The sequence below is a fragment of the Zingiber officinale genome, chromosome 2B (assembly GCF_018446385.1).
Source record: "Zingiber officinale cultivar Zhangliang chromosome 2B, Zo_v1.1, whole genome shotgun sequence".
Lineage (NCBI taxonomy): Eukaryota > Viridiplantae > Streptophyta > Magnoliopsida > Zingiberales > Zingiberaceae > Zingiber > Zingiber officinale.
In genome coordinates this window covers 77083041-77099732 of record NC_055989.1, presented here as the reverse complement: position 1 = coordinate 77099732, position 16692 = coordinate 77083041, and the positions used below count along the sequence as shown (strand labels likewise).

Here is a 16692-nt window from a genome sequence, read left to right as displayed (position 1 = left end):
AAAAGAAAACAAGGATTGAACTATATCAACAATCATTAAACAATTCCAGTGGGACAAAAGTAAAAATGGCTCAAATATATAAGGAAGATCATGAATACGAGTTATCAGAACTAGTTAGGGAAAATGATAAACCCTAGGGGTGTGAAAACTTCAATATACAAGACTAAAGAGAACACTAATTGATTACTAAGGGATTATACAATATGAATAACAAAAAAATGCAATTATGTAAATGTATACTGATATAGATGTTGTGTTGGGAGATTGTTGGTGTAATATTCCCTAGTTCAAGGTTGACCTAGTTTGACTGAGTTTGAATTGGGTCAAGCTCGAGTCTTAATGTTTATGTTTTGATGGTTTGACAATACATGTTGACAATACATGTTTGACAATACATATAGACAACACATGGAGATTGCAGGTGCAATTGTTCATGTGTGGAAATTGTGATGGAGAGTCAAGTAGGTCAAGGTTGACCGGATACTTGACTGGAAAATCCTGATGAGTGAAGCCAGGTGAAAGTCCTAACTTGGAGGTTAGGCAAAGGAAGTCCTGGTGAGTGAAGCCAGGCAGAAGAAAATCCTGATGAGTGAAGCCAGGTGAAAGACCTAGTGAGTGAAGTTAGGTAGTGAGGAAATCCTAGTGAGTGAAGCTAGGTGAAAGACCTGGTGAGTGAAGCCAGGCAGAGGAAAATCCTGGTGAGTGAAGCCAGGTGAAAATCCTAGTGAGTGAAGCTAGGTGAAAGACCTGGTGAGTGAAGCCAGGCAGAAGAGAAGTCCTAGTGAGTGAAGCTAGGCAGAAGGGAAGTCCTGGTGAGTGAAGCCAGGCACGGGGAAATCCAGATGGGTCAAGGTTGACCAGACATCTGGTGAAAGTCCAAATAGGTCAAAGGGATTGACTGGATACTTGGCACGAGGAAGAAAAGTCCAAGTAGGTCATAGGGATTGACCGGATACTTGGCAAGAGGAGAAAAGTCCAAGTGGGTCAAAGGGATTGACCAGACACTTGGTGAGAGAATCCTAGCTGGTCAAGGGTGACCGGATGCTAGGTTTTATGTACCAACAAGTCATGGTTAACTGGATGTTTGTTTAGGGGGCTTTAGACTTGGTTTTGAGCAAAAATCAAGATCTGGATCGATTAGCCGATCGATTGGATCATGTCCAATCGATCGGCCGATCGATCGGGCGAGTCCCCGCGACAGGCATTATCCCAATCAATCAGTGGATCGATTGGGGAGAAGTGTCGCGCGAACAGAACCCCTCTGGATCGATCGGGCGATCGATCCAGAGCTCCCAATCGATCAGTCGATCGATTGGGAGGCGCGATTAGCCTGGATCGATCAGCCGATCGATCCAGGCAATTCCAGGAGCACGAGGCGCTCGGATCGATCGGCCGATCGATCCAAAGCCTTCCATCGATTGGGAGCAATCCATCGATCGGGATCGACTATTGGCATCGTATTTAGCTGCGGCATGCGTTCGCTTCGAGAACTTCCTTGATTCTTCTCCCGACACAGCAGCTCTCCACGTTTCTTCTCCACTCTACCGCCAGTTCTTGAAGAGTTCTTGGAGCAAGGTTTGCTGGTGATCCAAGATCAAGAGGCGGGCTACAACAAGAAGTTAGGGTTAGGGTTTTTACTATACATCTTGTAAGCTTTTGCTTATCCTGTATTTCCCTTTCTTCTTCTTGTACTGAGAGTGGTGTAGGGCTTCTCCGCCTTTGGTAGTAACCAAAAAGGAGTGTTATTCATAGTGGAGGGTGTGTGAGTGCGTGGATCCTTGGATTAGTCATCTCTTGTGAGGTGGATACCAAGTAAATCCTTAGTGTTAGCGTTGTGTTTGTTTTCTTTGTATTTTCCGCTGCACATCTTTGAGAAACAAGCAACGAAGAGTACGACGAGCGCACCGAGCTATTCACCCCCCCTCTAGATACATAATCGGTCCCAACAAGTGGTATCAAAGCGAGGCCGCTCTTCACCAGAATCATCGCCAGAAGGGTCAACAAGCTAGAGGGTGAAGAAGTTGAAGCAATTCTACAAGTCAAAGATTTTATCAAGCTCAACTTCAATGGAATTCCAAGACAGACTTGGATTCGATACACGGGTGCCTCCACCATTCACAATGATGAGCTTCGATCTTTGGAGATCAAGGATCGAGAATTTCTTAATGGTGGAGATAGAGCAATGGTTTGCTCTCATGGAAAGATTTGAAGCTCCAACAAACTCCAAGGGCAAGCCTCTCAAGAAAAGCAAATGGAGTCAAGAGCAAGTTCAAAGGAGCAAGACAAATAATAAAGTGACCAAGCTTTTGGTCAATTTATTGCCAAGCAATATTTTGGCTCAAGTTGGGGAATTCAAGGATGTCAAAGAGCTATGGAGCAAATTGGCTAAGATTCATGAGATCCCCTCCACTGTACAAGATCAAGAAGAATCCAAAGAGGGTGACTCATTGGATCAAGACCAAGAGGAAGAGGACTCCGAGGTTGAGAGATGCTCAACTTCCGAAGAAGAGGTCCAAGAAGCTTCATCTTCAAAGGAACGCAATGAAGAGGGCAAGGAGAGGGCATACTCCTTGTTCCATGTACAAGATAAAGATGAAGAAGTCTCCACCTCTAGGATTGAGGGGGAGCGACCTTCGGTGACACCGGATCAAGAAGAAGGAGAATTCTCCACATCCGGGTCAAGAGAAGAAGAGGATGAAGAAGCTTCCACCTCCACAAGTCAAGTCAAATCTATTGGAGGAGCATCATTGTCGGATCAAGAGGAAGCCTCTACCTCCGGATCCAAAGGAGAAAGTGTCATCCCCACACATGAAGGTATAAATATTTCAATTAAAAATAAAAATCACATTATTTGCTTTGAGTGTAGGGAAAACGGGCATTACAAGAGCAAGTGTCCCAAATTGACCAAGGAAAAGAGCCAAGTGGCACTAAAGGGCAAGGTGAAGCCCAAGGAGACCGCTCCCGGAACAAAGAAGAGCAAGGAGCACATTGTGTGCTTCTCTTGCAATCAAAAGGGACATTACCGGAGCCAATGTCCCAAGGGGAAGAAAGCGGTCAAGGCTCTTGGAGGAAGCACAAGTCAAGGGGGAGTCTCCAAGGTAAAAAGAAAGGTATCATTTATTGAGTCTACTCCCTTGAACAATGGTAAAAAACATGCTAAGTCAAGCCTTTATCATTTTAATGCTATTTACCATAAGAATAGAGAGCATGATAGCATTAAGGAAAAACACATGGCTCTCCATGCTAAAACTACCATACCTAGGGTTAGGAAGGTAGACGGAATTTTAGGCAAGAACTCTAAAGATTTTAGCTACAAGACTAGAAACAAAAATGCTCATGGACTTAATGGAAAACTAAAAACTAAGGACTTAGTGATGGAAAATCAAGTCTTAAGGGACTTAGTGATGGAAAATCAAGTCTTAAGGGACTTAGTGATGGAAAATCAAGTCTTGAGGTCAAGACTTGACAAACTAGAAAAGACCCTAAAAAGGATGAAAAATATCCTTAAAGGGCAAAATGAGCAAAATCTAAGTTTAGGACAACAAGGGTCATCCAAGGACCATAGAGGTTTGGGATACAAACCTAAAACCAAAAAGGATGTACCTATTTACCATAGAGTTCCATATAGTTATGGAACAAACCCTAGGTCTAGTGGTCAAGTCAAGAATACTAGGAAGGTTATTCCTAAGAGTATTTTTGCAACAAATGTGACTAAGACTTCTAAGAAGTCCAAGAAAGTCACAAAGAAGGTCACAAGGGAAGCAATCCCTAGGGTTGACCTAGAAAATGTGACCAAGGCTTCTAAGAAGCCAAACAAGGTCACTAGGAAGGTATCTAGAGAAGTTATCCCTAGTGAGTACCTAGAGCATCCAAGGAGCACCAATAGGTTTTGGGTTCCTAGGAGCATCTTCTCTACCCCATAGATGGGTTAGAGAGTGTCAACTCTAAGTGGAAGGGTAGTTAGCCCAATCATGATGAAGTTGACACTCAAGGAGCATTTTCAAGGTTATTATTAACCTTTGAAAATGAAAAGGATAATGGGTTTACTCTTGGAAAGAGTAAAATGTGTCATATTTTGAGAAATTGGATGAAATTTTCAATGACACAATTTGAGAAAATTATAAGAACTACCAAGTTGGGATTTTGGTATGTTCTTAGGAAGTTAAAGGCAAATTTAAGCCTTAACTCAATTAATTACTCTTTAAAAGAGTAAATTGTGCCAAAATTTGAGGAATATGTTTAATTTAAATTGGCACAAATTAGGAAAAGCAAAAGAAATGTCAAATTTGGTTTTTGACATTTTTTTGAGAAATAGTGGGCAATTTAGGGTTTAAATTTTTAAGTTAGCTAAGGGTTAAGGATATTTAGGTAGGTAATCTAGGTATTTTATCTATGCTAACTTGTCATACTTTGCTTGTCCATCAAATGTCATGACATCATACTTATTTATTTGTGTTTGCACTCATGCCTTATTATGAAAAACACAAAAATACCATGTCATGTCATCCATACATCATATAGTTATAGGAAATTTTCTTTTGAAAATTATTTCTTTTTTATGTATGTCATAACATCATCATGCATCATTTTAATTCCTTGTTTATTAAGGACTAATGACATTAATTAACAAGTAACATCCTTGGTGGATGTCTATAATTCAAAAATGCCTAGATAGATATGTATGATCCCTAGATTAGGGCAAAACCAAAGTTTACATCTCACTAAAGAACTATAAGGTGACTTGTATGTGTTTTAGTACACATTAGATACAAGTGAGATGTTAGGATAATGAACAAAACTCAAGATGTTGATTTAGTGCATTCTTTTGAGTTTTAGGTTCATCAAACACATAGTTATGTGTTTTCCAATCATTGGGAAAGTTAATGTACAAGTCATGTGCATTGAGCCCAAAGAACATGGTTGGATATTGGTTTTGAAAATCATTTTAAAATGTTTTTGGAAAACCTTGATGAAGACTATCTTTTGATAGTGATCATCATTGAAGAGTTAGACACAAACTTGAAGAAAACACTAAAGTTTTTACAAGTTTTCAAGTTTGTGTCCATCTTTGAAAATATGATGTATTTTCTTAGAAAACTATTTTTCCATAATATATGCCCTAAATAGTGTCTACATAAATTTTCATGATTTTTAGAATTTTAGGGAATTTTTGGGAAATTTCTGAAATTCACCGCAAGTGAATTTCAGAACTATCAGGCATTCAATCGATCACCCGATCGATTGAAGGGTCTCAATCGATCGGGCGATCGATTGAGAGCAAGCTTCTCGCGAACAAAAGCTTCCTGGATCGATCCACCGATCGATCCAGCCCTCCTGAATCGATCAGTGGATCGATTCAAGCTGGTTCAATCGATTGGGACCCAACTCCAATCGATTAAGGAAGCTGATTTTGGCTGGGAAAGCATGATTTCAGCATTCCAAACCAAGTTTAGTCTAGGAAATCATTCCTAACCCCTCAAAATACATTTGTATATATAAAGAGGGTGTTTTCATGTTGAAAACAAGGATGGATTGATTGAGGAAGACTAAATTGAAGTTTAGGTTGAGGTTTGGTTTCAATATTGATTTTGTTTTAACCTCAAACTTCTAAATTTGGGTTTCCTAAAGGTTTAGGGATTCCAAGTCATTGTTGGTGCAATGATAGAAGTTCACGACCATGTCTTTAGGGGGAGTTACTCTTTAAGAGCATGAAAATTATTTTTCATACACCTTGGAAGGTGATTAACCTTCTTTAGTAAAAATGCTCAAGGTTGAGCATTTGTTTACAATGAAGAGTGGATATCTTCATTGTTTAAGTTAAAAATGCTCAAGGATGGGCATTTGTCTACATTGGGGAAGAATGTAGGGTTAAAGGAAAATGAAAGGTATGGGACTTTCATTATCAGGTTCATCACAACGAGTGAAGTTGTGAACAACGTTGAGTAACTCTTCAGGGGGAGAGTTTGTTTTGATGTGTGCCAATATGGGGAGAAATGTAGGGTTTAAGTTAGGACTTCATTATCTAGAGGGAGTTTGCCCTCTTAGGAGGAGAATGAAAGGTTTAACTTATGCCTTCATTACCTAGTGGCATAAAGGAGGTTTAGGCTATGGGATTAGCCTAACTTAAAGAAGGTATTATCAAACATCAAAATGGGGAAGATTGTTGGTGCAATATTCCCCGGGTCAAGGTTGACCTAGTTTGACTGAGCTTGAATTGGGTCAAGCTCGAGTCTTAATGTTTATGTTTTGATGGTTTGACAATACATGTTGACAATACATGTTTGACAATACATGTAGACAACACATGGAGATTGCAGGTACAATTGTTCATGTGTGGAGATTGTGATGGAGAGTCAAGTAGGTCAAGGTTGACCGGATACTTGACTGGAAAATCCTGGTGAGTGAAGTCAGGTGAAAGTCCTAACTTGGAGGTTAGGCAAAGGAAGTCCTGGTAAGTGAAGTCAGGCAGAAGAAAATCCTGGTGAGTGAAGCCAGGTGAAAGACCTAGTGAGTGAAGCTAGGTAGTGAGGAAATCCTAGTGAGTGAAGCTAGGTGAAAGACCTGGTGAGTGAAACCAGGCAGAGGAAAATCCTGGTGAGTGAAGCCAGGTGAAAATTCTAGTGAGTGAAGCTAGGTGAAAGACCTGGTGAGTGAAGTCAGGCAGAAGAGAAGTCCTAATGAGTGAAGCTAGGCAGAAGGGAAGTCCTGGTGAGTGAAGCCAGGCACGGGGAAATCCAGATGGGTCAAGGTTGACCAGACATCTGGTGAAAGTCCAAATAGGTCAAAGGGATTGACTGGATACTTGGCACGAGGAAGAAAAGTCCAAGTAGGTCATAGGGATTGACCGGATACTTGGCAAGAGGAGAAAAGTCCAAGTGGGTCAAAGGGATTGACCAGACACTTGGTGAGAGAATCCTAGCTGGTCAAGGGTGACCGGATGCTAGGTTTTATGTACCAACAAGTCATGGTTAACTGGATGTTGGTTTAGGGGGCTTTAGACTTGGTTTTGAGCAAAAACCAAGATCTGGATCGATTAGCCGATCGATTGGATCATGCCCAATCGATCGGCCGATCGATCGGGCGAGTCCCCGCGACAGGCATTATCCCAATCAATCAGTGGATCGATTGGGGAGAAGTGTCGCGCGAACAGAACCCCTCTGGATCGATCGGGCAATCGATCCAGAGCTCCCAATCGATCAGTCGATCGATTGGGAGGCGCGATTTCGCGCGATAAGCCCTGGATCGATCAGCCAATCGATCCAAGCAATTTTCCGAGAGCACAGAGGCGCTCTGTATCGATCAGCCGATCGATCTAAAGCCTCCCCGATCGATTGGGAGCAATCAATCGATCGGGATCCGACCGTTGGCATCGTATTTAGCTGCAGGCGTTCGATTCCTTCGGCAGAACTTGCACTGTTTACTCCCGATCTTCATAGCAGTTTCTCCACAGCGTTTCTCCACTCTACCGCTAGTTCTTGAAGAGTTCTTGGAGCAAGGTTTGCTGGTGATCCAAGATCAAGAGGCGAGCTACAACAAGAAGTTAGGGTTAGGGTTTTACTGTACATCTTGTAAGCTTTTGCTTATCCTGTATTTCCCTTTCTTCTTCTTGTACTGAGAGTGGTGTAGGGCTTCTCCGCCTTTGGTAGTAACCACAAAGGAGTGTTATTCATAGTAGAGGGTATGTGAGTGCGTGGATTCTTGGATTAGTCACCTCTTGTGAGGTGGATACCAAGTAAATCCTTAGTGTTAGCGTTGTATTTGTTTTCTTTGTATTTTCCGCTGCACATCTTTGAAGAAACAAGCAACGAAGAACACGACGAGCGCACCGAGCTATTAACCCCCCCCCCCCTCCCCTCTAGCTACATAATCGGTCCCAACATGTTGAACTGCAGCACGCAAGTGGTAAGCTTTGTCATGGGTACAGAGGTGCATACATAATCAATATCAAGAAATAACTATGTTTTTCATTAAGAATAATTTAAACAGTTGTTAAGAACTTAATCAAAATAAACCCTCATAAAAAAAAGGTTAAGGCTACCATATAAAGATCAAAATACAAATAAGATTCAAGTTTTTAACCCTTAAAAATAAACAAAGAATGCAATGCTCATGCAAACAACTACATAAACTGAAGTGCAAAAATTGCAAAGCATAATTATCACTTGAATTCAATGTAATCACCATATTCCTCTCTAGGAGGCATAAGTGTATCTGGGGACTTTTGGTTGGTTCTTGTAAATTATGCATCAACTTTTCACATGCTTAATCCTCATAGACAATCAGATAATCAATAAGCTAAAGATAATCAGACAACCATTTGTTCGCAATTTCACCATCTTTTCAAAAAAAAGTAAATTTCGAGCTTCTTATTGTATTGAAACTTTATATTTATACTATATTAAAGAAAATCTAAATTTGTCAATTTTGGTCTAATTTATTTGTGTATGGGACATAATTGGATAAAACTAATAGATCAGCTTGTGCATTGGCATATGCAGGTATATGGAATGTAGTTAAGCACGTGCATGCTCTCATGTCTATATAGAGAGTTTTTTTAGAACAATGGCATGCAATTGATTTACCTTAAATATGCAATTAGTATATGTTTCATTTGCATATACAAACATGCAATGCGGTGAAACATGCATATGCTTATATGGCCATATAGAGTGTTTTTACAACAATGGCACGTTTTTTTATTTACTTTATATATGCAAATACATAAAAGCATTAACATCTAGACTATATTAAGTAGAAAAGTCAGAAGCATCCTTTAATATGTTAATGAAAACAAAGTGTCATTTGATTTCTCTTACCCTATATCCAGCAGGTTGTTTGACACGGGAAAGAGGATGTTGAAACTCACTTGTGGGTCTGAAATCAGGAAACAGAAAGCATGAAATAACTCTAAGTGAATATAAGAGTCCGCCATTAGAGAATTTCCATGCCCTAAGTATCAGCATACTGAAACAGTTTGAGAGAGAAAAAGGGAGAGAGTATCTCACGTCCATGGCATTGTGAAAAATATGTGAATTGGTACTTTCAATGCCTCAGCCACATGAGTATGTCCTGAACAGCCATTCATCCAGATTGATAGTTAGAAATTTTCAACTTGTAAAACTAATGAATCACTAATCGATGAAAAAAATGAATTACAAAAAAAGCCACATAGTTGAGGGTGAAATGATCCATTAGAAAATCACTGGAATAAATGCAAGAACCAACTCGCTGAGAGCAAATTATAGCAACTAAGTGAGACCAGAAAAGACAAAATAAATGAGCACTAGTCATGTGAAGTTCAGTAGCAACACAGATGTGTTTTGGTTATAGCTTGAAATGTGTCAGAATAAGGAAATGTGATTGAAGAATAAAGATGGTTGTCAGTGTGAATGGCCCAACACTCCAATATTGATGTTTTCAAATTTCTGACATCTTGTCATTGCTTTATAAAATTCAAATTAGTCTCAAGCAAGCAATTTAGAAGAAGATGATGGAGATGATTTGTTCCCATCAGGACCGATCAGGAACTGGACATTGCTTTATCAAAAGTGCAAATTAGTCTCAAGAAAGAAATTTAGTAGATGAAGATGATTTGTTCTGTCAACACCAATTAGGGGAAGAACAAGATGTTGGAAGAAGAAGATGACGACGACGATCAGAAGAACGACCACTCTCCAACATCTTCAGGTTGCCCTTCAACTTTCCACTAAAAATCCAACTTTTAATGTTCAATGAAAAAACCTCAACAACATACCAGATTCACTTATATGCATGAAGTTAGGTGTTGCCCTCCACTATCTAATTCCATGACTATTAATTGGTAGCCACACTGAAACAAATGCCCCTCAGAAATAGGCATTTCTCCTTGGATTGCAGGCATGATTCATTGTCCTTATTCTGTCTTTGTCTCAGTTACAAAAAAAAAAAATTGCTTTGCAGCAATTAAAATAAAATTTATTTATCATAGACTCAACAGGCATTTGCCATATATATTAAATTATGACAGCCTGAATAAGAAACATGGTTTTGTGCTGCCAAACAGTCAATTTGAGGTACGACTTAATTCTGTCATCTGTTATACCATCACAAGGCAACTGTCGACAGACCATTAGTATTAGACTGCATGCACAAAGAAAACAAGTATGTTTTATTCATTACCAAAATTAACAAGTGATTTTCGTGCAAAATATCAATGACCAAGAGAAGAAAAATAGAAAAGTTACTCTCAGCTAATTGCATGGAGATTCAGATGAAATCTAACCATAAGCAGGTGGATTTGCAATTATAGCATCTGCTTTGAAAGGGATGCTGGTGTCAACATCTGGCTCCTTGCACGCTGGGAGCAAGGAAAAAATAATTTCCCTCATCTGTTTACGCTGGATAGGTATTTCCGAAGGAGCAGAAGGTAAGAAACCTTTATTCTTCACCATATCTGGGAAGTTGACAATCCATGAATAAAGAAAAGAAGATGGAATACACATTAGAGCAATGCCAGTTAACAAGCAACAGATGGTGTTCATACATTCAGCAAGAATTTTTGGGTCTCCACCTAGAGGATAAAATTCCAGACCAGCAGATAATACAAACTCCTTGAAATTTGCATGAGTTGCCAGTCTAACACGATGTCCATAATCCTGAGAAGTTTATTTCATCGGTGTGATGTTATTATAAAAATGAGATTAAATGCTGAAATATATGTTAATTTTTCTCGATGGAGGATTGCCAACGGATAATGAGCTAATCACCCAAGACTAAATTTAACGAACAGAAAGAAAAAAAAAAGAAGAGGGAACTAATCAGAAAGAAAGAACAAAGAAGAGTGTGTCATCAATTTGTTTTTATATAATCCAACTGAAATGAAAAATGTTGATTTCCTCCACTTTTTCCATGTTACAGTTGTTTACCATCAACAAAGCAAATAAGCTGTAATCAAACAAGGGACCACATAGTTATAGTGTCGTCTTGAAGAATGAGAGATACTGCCTTTATGAATTTAAATATTGACAACATAAATATCCAATAGAAAGTATACCATTCTCTCTACTTTTTCCATGCTACCTATGAAGGTTCAGTCATTGAACAAAATGCCATTACTACATTTAAGTTTCCATACTCCAGAAATAGCTTGGAAACATCTCTTATTGTAGCAAAGGTGATTACGCTCACCTCAGCTCACCTCAGGCAATGGAAACATTTCTCTTAATACCTTACCAAGGAAGAAACAATGATGAAAATATAATAGAAATGGTCAATTGACAGGTACAAAGAGGCTGTCTGAAAAAGTGTGCCTTGAAATGAAAACATCAATGAAAAGGCATAAGAAGATTAGTACTGAAATGATCAATGGTTTAAAATTTATTTCACCAAATTTCAAGATACAAAACTTGAGATAATGAAAACTACAACCAACATTACGTAGGGGCAAAACAGGAGTGTTGAATTAATTGTGCACAAGCAACTCAGAAGAGCTAAAAAAAGATAAATCTACAATATAATTGTCAAGTGCTTCTAAAAACTTCAAACTCAAACATCTAGTGAATTGGTTGAGTGACCCTCCTTGCTGCATACTGAAATGAAATCCCGAGACTAAGCATTGAGATAGCTAACCTGCAAGCATTTTCCAATAGCAACAAACGGCTGAACATCACCTCGCGTACCAACAATAAGGATGACTATCTGCATAGGAGGTCGGTATTGGGAATCCATTGAATCAAATGGCTCATCATCAGCTGCTTCACCATTTCCATCCTCCGACCCCAATTCCGACGGTGCAATTTCAAGATTGCTAGGAACATCAACAACAACAGTCCCATCATCTTTCACAGTAGCTATTCGATTTAGCATCCTGATCTGTGTTAAGTAAGGTAATGGCCAAAAAATAGAAGAAATAAACTACCTTGCAACGTAAAAACAAACCAACCTTAATGAAAAAGTAAAAAAAAAAAAAAACACAAAAGAATAACTAGATAAAAAGTTTTTTAAAAGAATTTAAGAAAAAAGTTGATGAAGCCCAAAAGATGATGATGAGAAATATGTAATAAGAATTTTTTTAATGACATCTCAAGTAATTCCAAAAGCTAAACAATGTATTGTCTAAGCGTAGTTCTAAAAAGATTGCCATTAGAAATCTACAATCAATCATCAAAAACATAGTTGATATCTCATTATTTGCTACAAGGTTTTACATCCCTAGAAATTTGTCTTGATTGATCATGCCAAGAAATAGGGATGTAACAAACAATAAATCTTCGATCCTAGCCAACTAAGTTAAGAGAAGTTCAATCAAGGGAGCACAAAATTGATCTCTTATTATTCACATCAAGGTTTTACATCCCTAGAAAATTGTATTTTGATTTATCATGCCTACAGATAGGAAGATAGAAAACAAAATTCATGAATCCTAGACAACTATGTCAAGAGAAATACAATCAAGTCAGCACTAAATGGTATTGTAGCTTTACAAAATTGACAGAAGAAGAGTAACAGAGTAACAGACTAACAGTCTCACATCACCCAAATGCAGTGACAAAGATACATTCACAAGAAGAGTGAAAGAGAAAAAAAAAAACCTTTTCTTTATTAGGAACTTTATCACTGAACAATTTAACTGTTGGGTCTTCAATGGAACTCTGTATATGTTTCTCAGTTCTTGACCTTTTTAGGTTTTCTTTCCCTAAATGTGCTTCTGAACTTTCTGCACACTCTGTTCTTCCACCAGGCATAGTATTTGACCTAGGAAGTCCTCTATCAACTGAAACAACAAACAGAAGAATATTGGTGCATATTATAGTAACACAGCAAGTGTTTGACTTAAAAAAAAAAAAAATCAGATATTTGAACTTCCAATTCGTAGAGGTCCCTAATTATAAAGTCCTATCAATCAATAGTAATTCAGCATCCGTTTTAACTGACAACAACCAGAAACATCAAGGTGTTAACACCAAGAAAAATAGCCTTAAAATAAAAAATATGTTACATCTCAAGAAAATAAAATTTTCATGTGTTAGTTCAACCAACATCATCCATGAAAAGCAAATATGTGTACCCTGTGATAACCTATGAGAACCAAATGCTAAGAGTAACTAAATTATCCACGGCATTCAATATCAATTTCATAATTAGCTAAATGCAAAAGGTCTTAGTTATCTCCCTCCTCTCCATTTCCATCTTCATTTCCTCTATGCATACAAAAATCTCATAATTAACTTCAAGAAACTCAGAGCATAAGATCACAGGGATCCTGCATGTAGCAGACTAGCAGTAACAGTTCACAATTTCATTAGCAAACAGATCACTGATCCCTAATAATCTTCATATAGCATATTTTATTCATTATTAGTCCTTGTTTTCTCTACATCCATCATCTGACAAGCTTATTTAGTTTGTGCAGGGTCAATCAGTTCAAAATAAAATTCCTATAACAAGTATAATGTACAACAACTAGTATGCATCCTAAGAAATGGAAATAATTATCATAACTAAGGTGGCGTTTGGTTCTCTTCTAGGAATCGGAACGGGAATGGATATCATAATATTGTGGAATGGGAATGGGAATGGGAATGGGAATGGGTATGAGCTTGGGTATCATTCTTAAAAATAATATTTGGTTAATTGAATAGTTTCAATCAAAATAAACATAAATTTTCATTTTTACCCTTAAAGGAAAATAAGAGAAAAAATTAGATGGAAGAGAAAGTTGAATGTGAGATAAACATATAATGAGAGAGACTGATGAGAGAGAAAGTGTGATGGAAAAAAAATGAAGAGAGGGAAAGTGTGATGAGAGAAAATGAGGAGAGAGAACGTGATAGGAGAGATTGAGAAAAGAAAAAGTATGATGAGAGAGAAAGTGTGCTGAGAGAGAAAGAGTGATGGGGAAAAATGAAGAGAGAGAAAGTGTGATGAGAAAAAATGAGAGATTGAAGAGAGAAAGTATAATAAGAAAATGTGATGAGAAAAAATGAAGAGAGGAAAAGTGTGATGAGATAAAATGAGGAGAGAGAGTGTGATGGAAGAGAATTAAGAGAGAGAAAGTGTGATGAGATAAAATGTGGAGAGAGAGTATGGTAAGAGATATTGAGGAGAGAGAAAGCACGATGAGAGAGAAAGTATGATGAAAAAATAAGAGAGAATGAAGAGAGAGAAAATAATGAGAGTGTGTGTGTGATGATAGAGAATGCAAAGAGAAAATGATAGAGAATGTGTGATGAGAGAGAAAGAGGAGAGAGAAAGTACGTTGAGAGAGAAAGTGTGATGATAGAACGAGGAGAGAGAAAGTATGATGAGAGAGAACGAGGAGAGAGAGTGAAATGAAAGAAAAATTGAACAAATATACTAAGGATATTTTTGTCCAAAACTTAATTCTCATTTCATTCCATCAAAACCCAAGGGAGGGGGTGGGTTTCATCCATACCCAAGTTTTTGGGTTTCATTCCAAAATCTTGATTCCATTCTCATCAACCAAACACAAGGTTTAGGAATGAATCCATTCCCTCATTCCCAAACTTCTAAACCAAACGCCACCTAAAAAATGAACAAGATTTCCAACAACCAAAAGCCAAAGGTGTTTAGTGTATCAAGACACCTAAGCGTAGCAACCATGGAGGTATTTCAATCCCCTTCATTGACGTGGCTACTTGAGCAGCTACTTGAATAAATCAATAAAAAGGGAACAACAACGAAGCAGCAGCACTGATAACAAATCACTTCTAACTTCAAAAAGGAGCATGACAACAAAAGTGGTCATTGAATAACTAGCCCGATATCACCTGCTTGACAAATTAATCACTTCTAATCAGGGAAAGGGGCATGACACCGAAAGGGGTTATTGATTCATTGAATAACTACTTCGCTACCATCTGCTTAATAAGTTCTACTCCCGATGGTGGGTAGACTGATGAACAAGCAGCCACCTTGAGAAAGTAGTGGGAGCAACATTTTCGACTTACTTAACGATCAAACACCAGTATCACCAAGAAAAATCCAGCTACACCACTACTAAAAAAGAGTCGAACTGACGGGACTCACGAGAGTCCATCTCCAAAAATAACTGTATGCCTCTTTCTGGGATCAAATCCACTCAGTTACTTGCTCGATGATCAATGCAACACAACCATTTCACAAACTACGATTCTTCGGAACCCACTCGTTATAACATCATCATTGCCAGATTAAAAGTTCCCTCTCCCACAGAAAAAACCGGAAATACCTACCAATAGAAACACCGCATACACCCAATCCTCTAGATCTCCCAAATACTACTCGTAAACACCTGCCGACCCAAACGACGGCAAAAAAAAAAAAAAGGGGCGACAACACGGAGACGGCGGGCCAGAATCCAAAGCATAAAAAGAAGGAAGCAAAAGGCCGGATAATTACCAACGGGGGAGGCGGTGAATCTGACGCTTTTCCCGTTCCCCTTGCTCTCCTCCACGCTGGTTCCATTCTCCGCCATTATTGGCCGAGAAACCAGGCGACTGAGGAGCCGAGGGAGACACGAATAGATCTGGCGGAGCGCAGTGAGAGGAGAGGGATCTCCGGACCAGCAGCGATCGTAACCGTGCACGCCCCCGGTTACAGTCTGCTCACGGAAGGACACGTGACGGTGGTAACACCAACTCCACTGTCGAAAAAGCCCAAAAAAACAAAAAAAACGGGAAGAGACGCAACGGGTTGCCGAAAGCGGACGACGCCCACTACGAGACCGTAAATATAGGACTTGTCCATTGGGTTTCAGACACAATGGAACGGAATTAAATTAAATTAAAAATATATATAATATAACTTAAAATATATCAGATTCCTATCATTATCACATGCCCAATAATTCAGCAAGTTAAGTCTATCAAAACTTTCACTAAGAAAAATTAATAATTTAAATATATTTAAAATTTAAAATAATAATATAGACAAACTTAGCAATACAACCATATTAATTTGAATTTGATTTTATAATCATCAAAAAACTTTTTCAAATAACTAACACTATCGTGGAAGAGAGATGACCATTCGGGCATACAGAGTGATTTAATATTTCACTTCATATTAGAGATATTAAACACTTAATGTAATAAATAATAAAGAATTTTTAGAGGATAGTAATACAGAATAAAACTTAGTATAATAGACTCCGCAATGTGTTCATTGAATATCAAAATTAAAATTTTAAATCCCCATGATTTACCTCTGACAGTAGGGATAGGGCTACAGAAATAAGTATTTCATTGCTGCCAATTGAATATCAAAATTAATATTAATATGTAACTTATATTGTTTGAATTGACTTTGGCGGATAAGATCCAAATAAATACTATGTTCTTCCAACTTAATTGACTCAACTAATATTCTTTTAGTCAATCGAAATCCTTTTCGATTAATTGAAGTTGAAATAAGTTCATTTGTCCCTGTCTTAGAAAAATTTTGTTCCTACACATTCAAATTATTTTACACTAGTCACCACCCGCACATATAATCCATAAAAATACATAAATTATATAAAATAAATATTTATTAATAAATAATTAACTCTATTATTCAATGCTAGTATGATTTATTATATAAAAATATTACTCCAAAAACAAAGTAAAAATTAGGTTATTAATCATATATTATATAGCGATAATATCTTATATCACTAGAGACGGATTAACGGAGGCGCTAGGAGCAAATGAATCATCTTTTTTGCCACATGTC

General features: G+C 38.0%; 1 protein-coding gene across 1 annotated transcript in view; it reads right to left on the bottom strand.

Annotated features, from left to right (window-relative positions):
• LOC122045949 (sterol 3-beta-glucosyltransferase UGT80A2-like) overlaps positions 1-15594 on the bottom strand; it is a 28237-nt gene extending 12643 nt beyond the window's left edge. Inside the window, exons 1-7 of the mRNA XM_042606398.1 lie at positions 15379-15594; positions 12570-12751; positions 11608-11850; positions 10523-10634; positions 10262-10432; positions 9006-9069; positions 8817-8874 (exon numbers count right to left, since the gene is read on the bottom strand). Of these exons, the coding sequence (XP_042462332.1) occupies positions 8817-8874; positions 9006-9069; positions 10262-10432; positions 10523-10634; positions 11608-11850; positions 12570-12751; positions 15379-15454 (906 nt within the window). The 5' untranslated portion in view covers positions 15455-15594. The remainder of the gene's footprint in view (positions 1-8816; positions 8875-9005; positions 9070-10261; positions 10433-10522; positions 10635-11607; positions 11851-12569; positions 12752-15378) is intronic.
• Positions 15595-16692: the final 1098 nt, after the last annotated feature.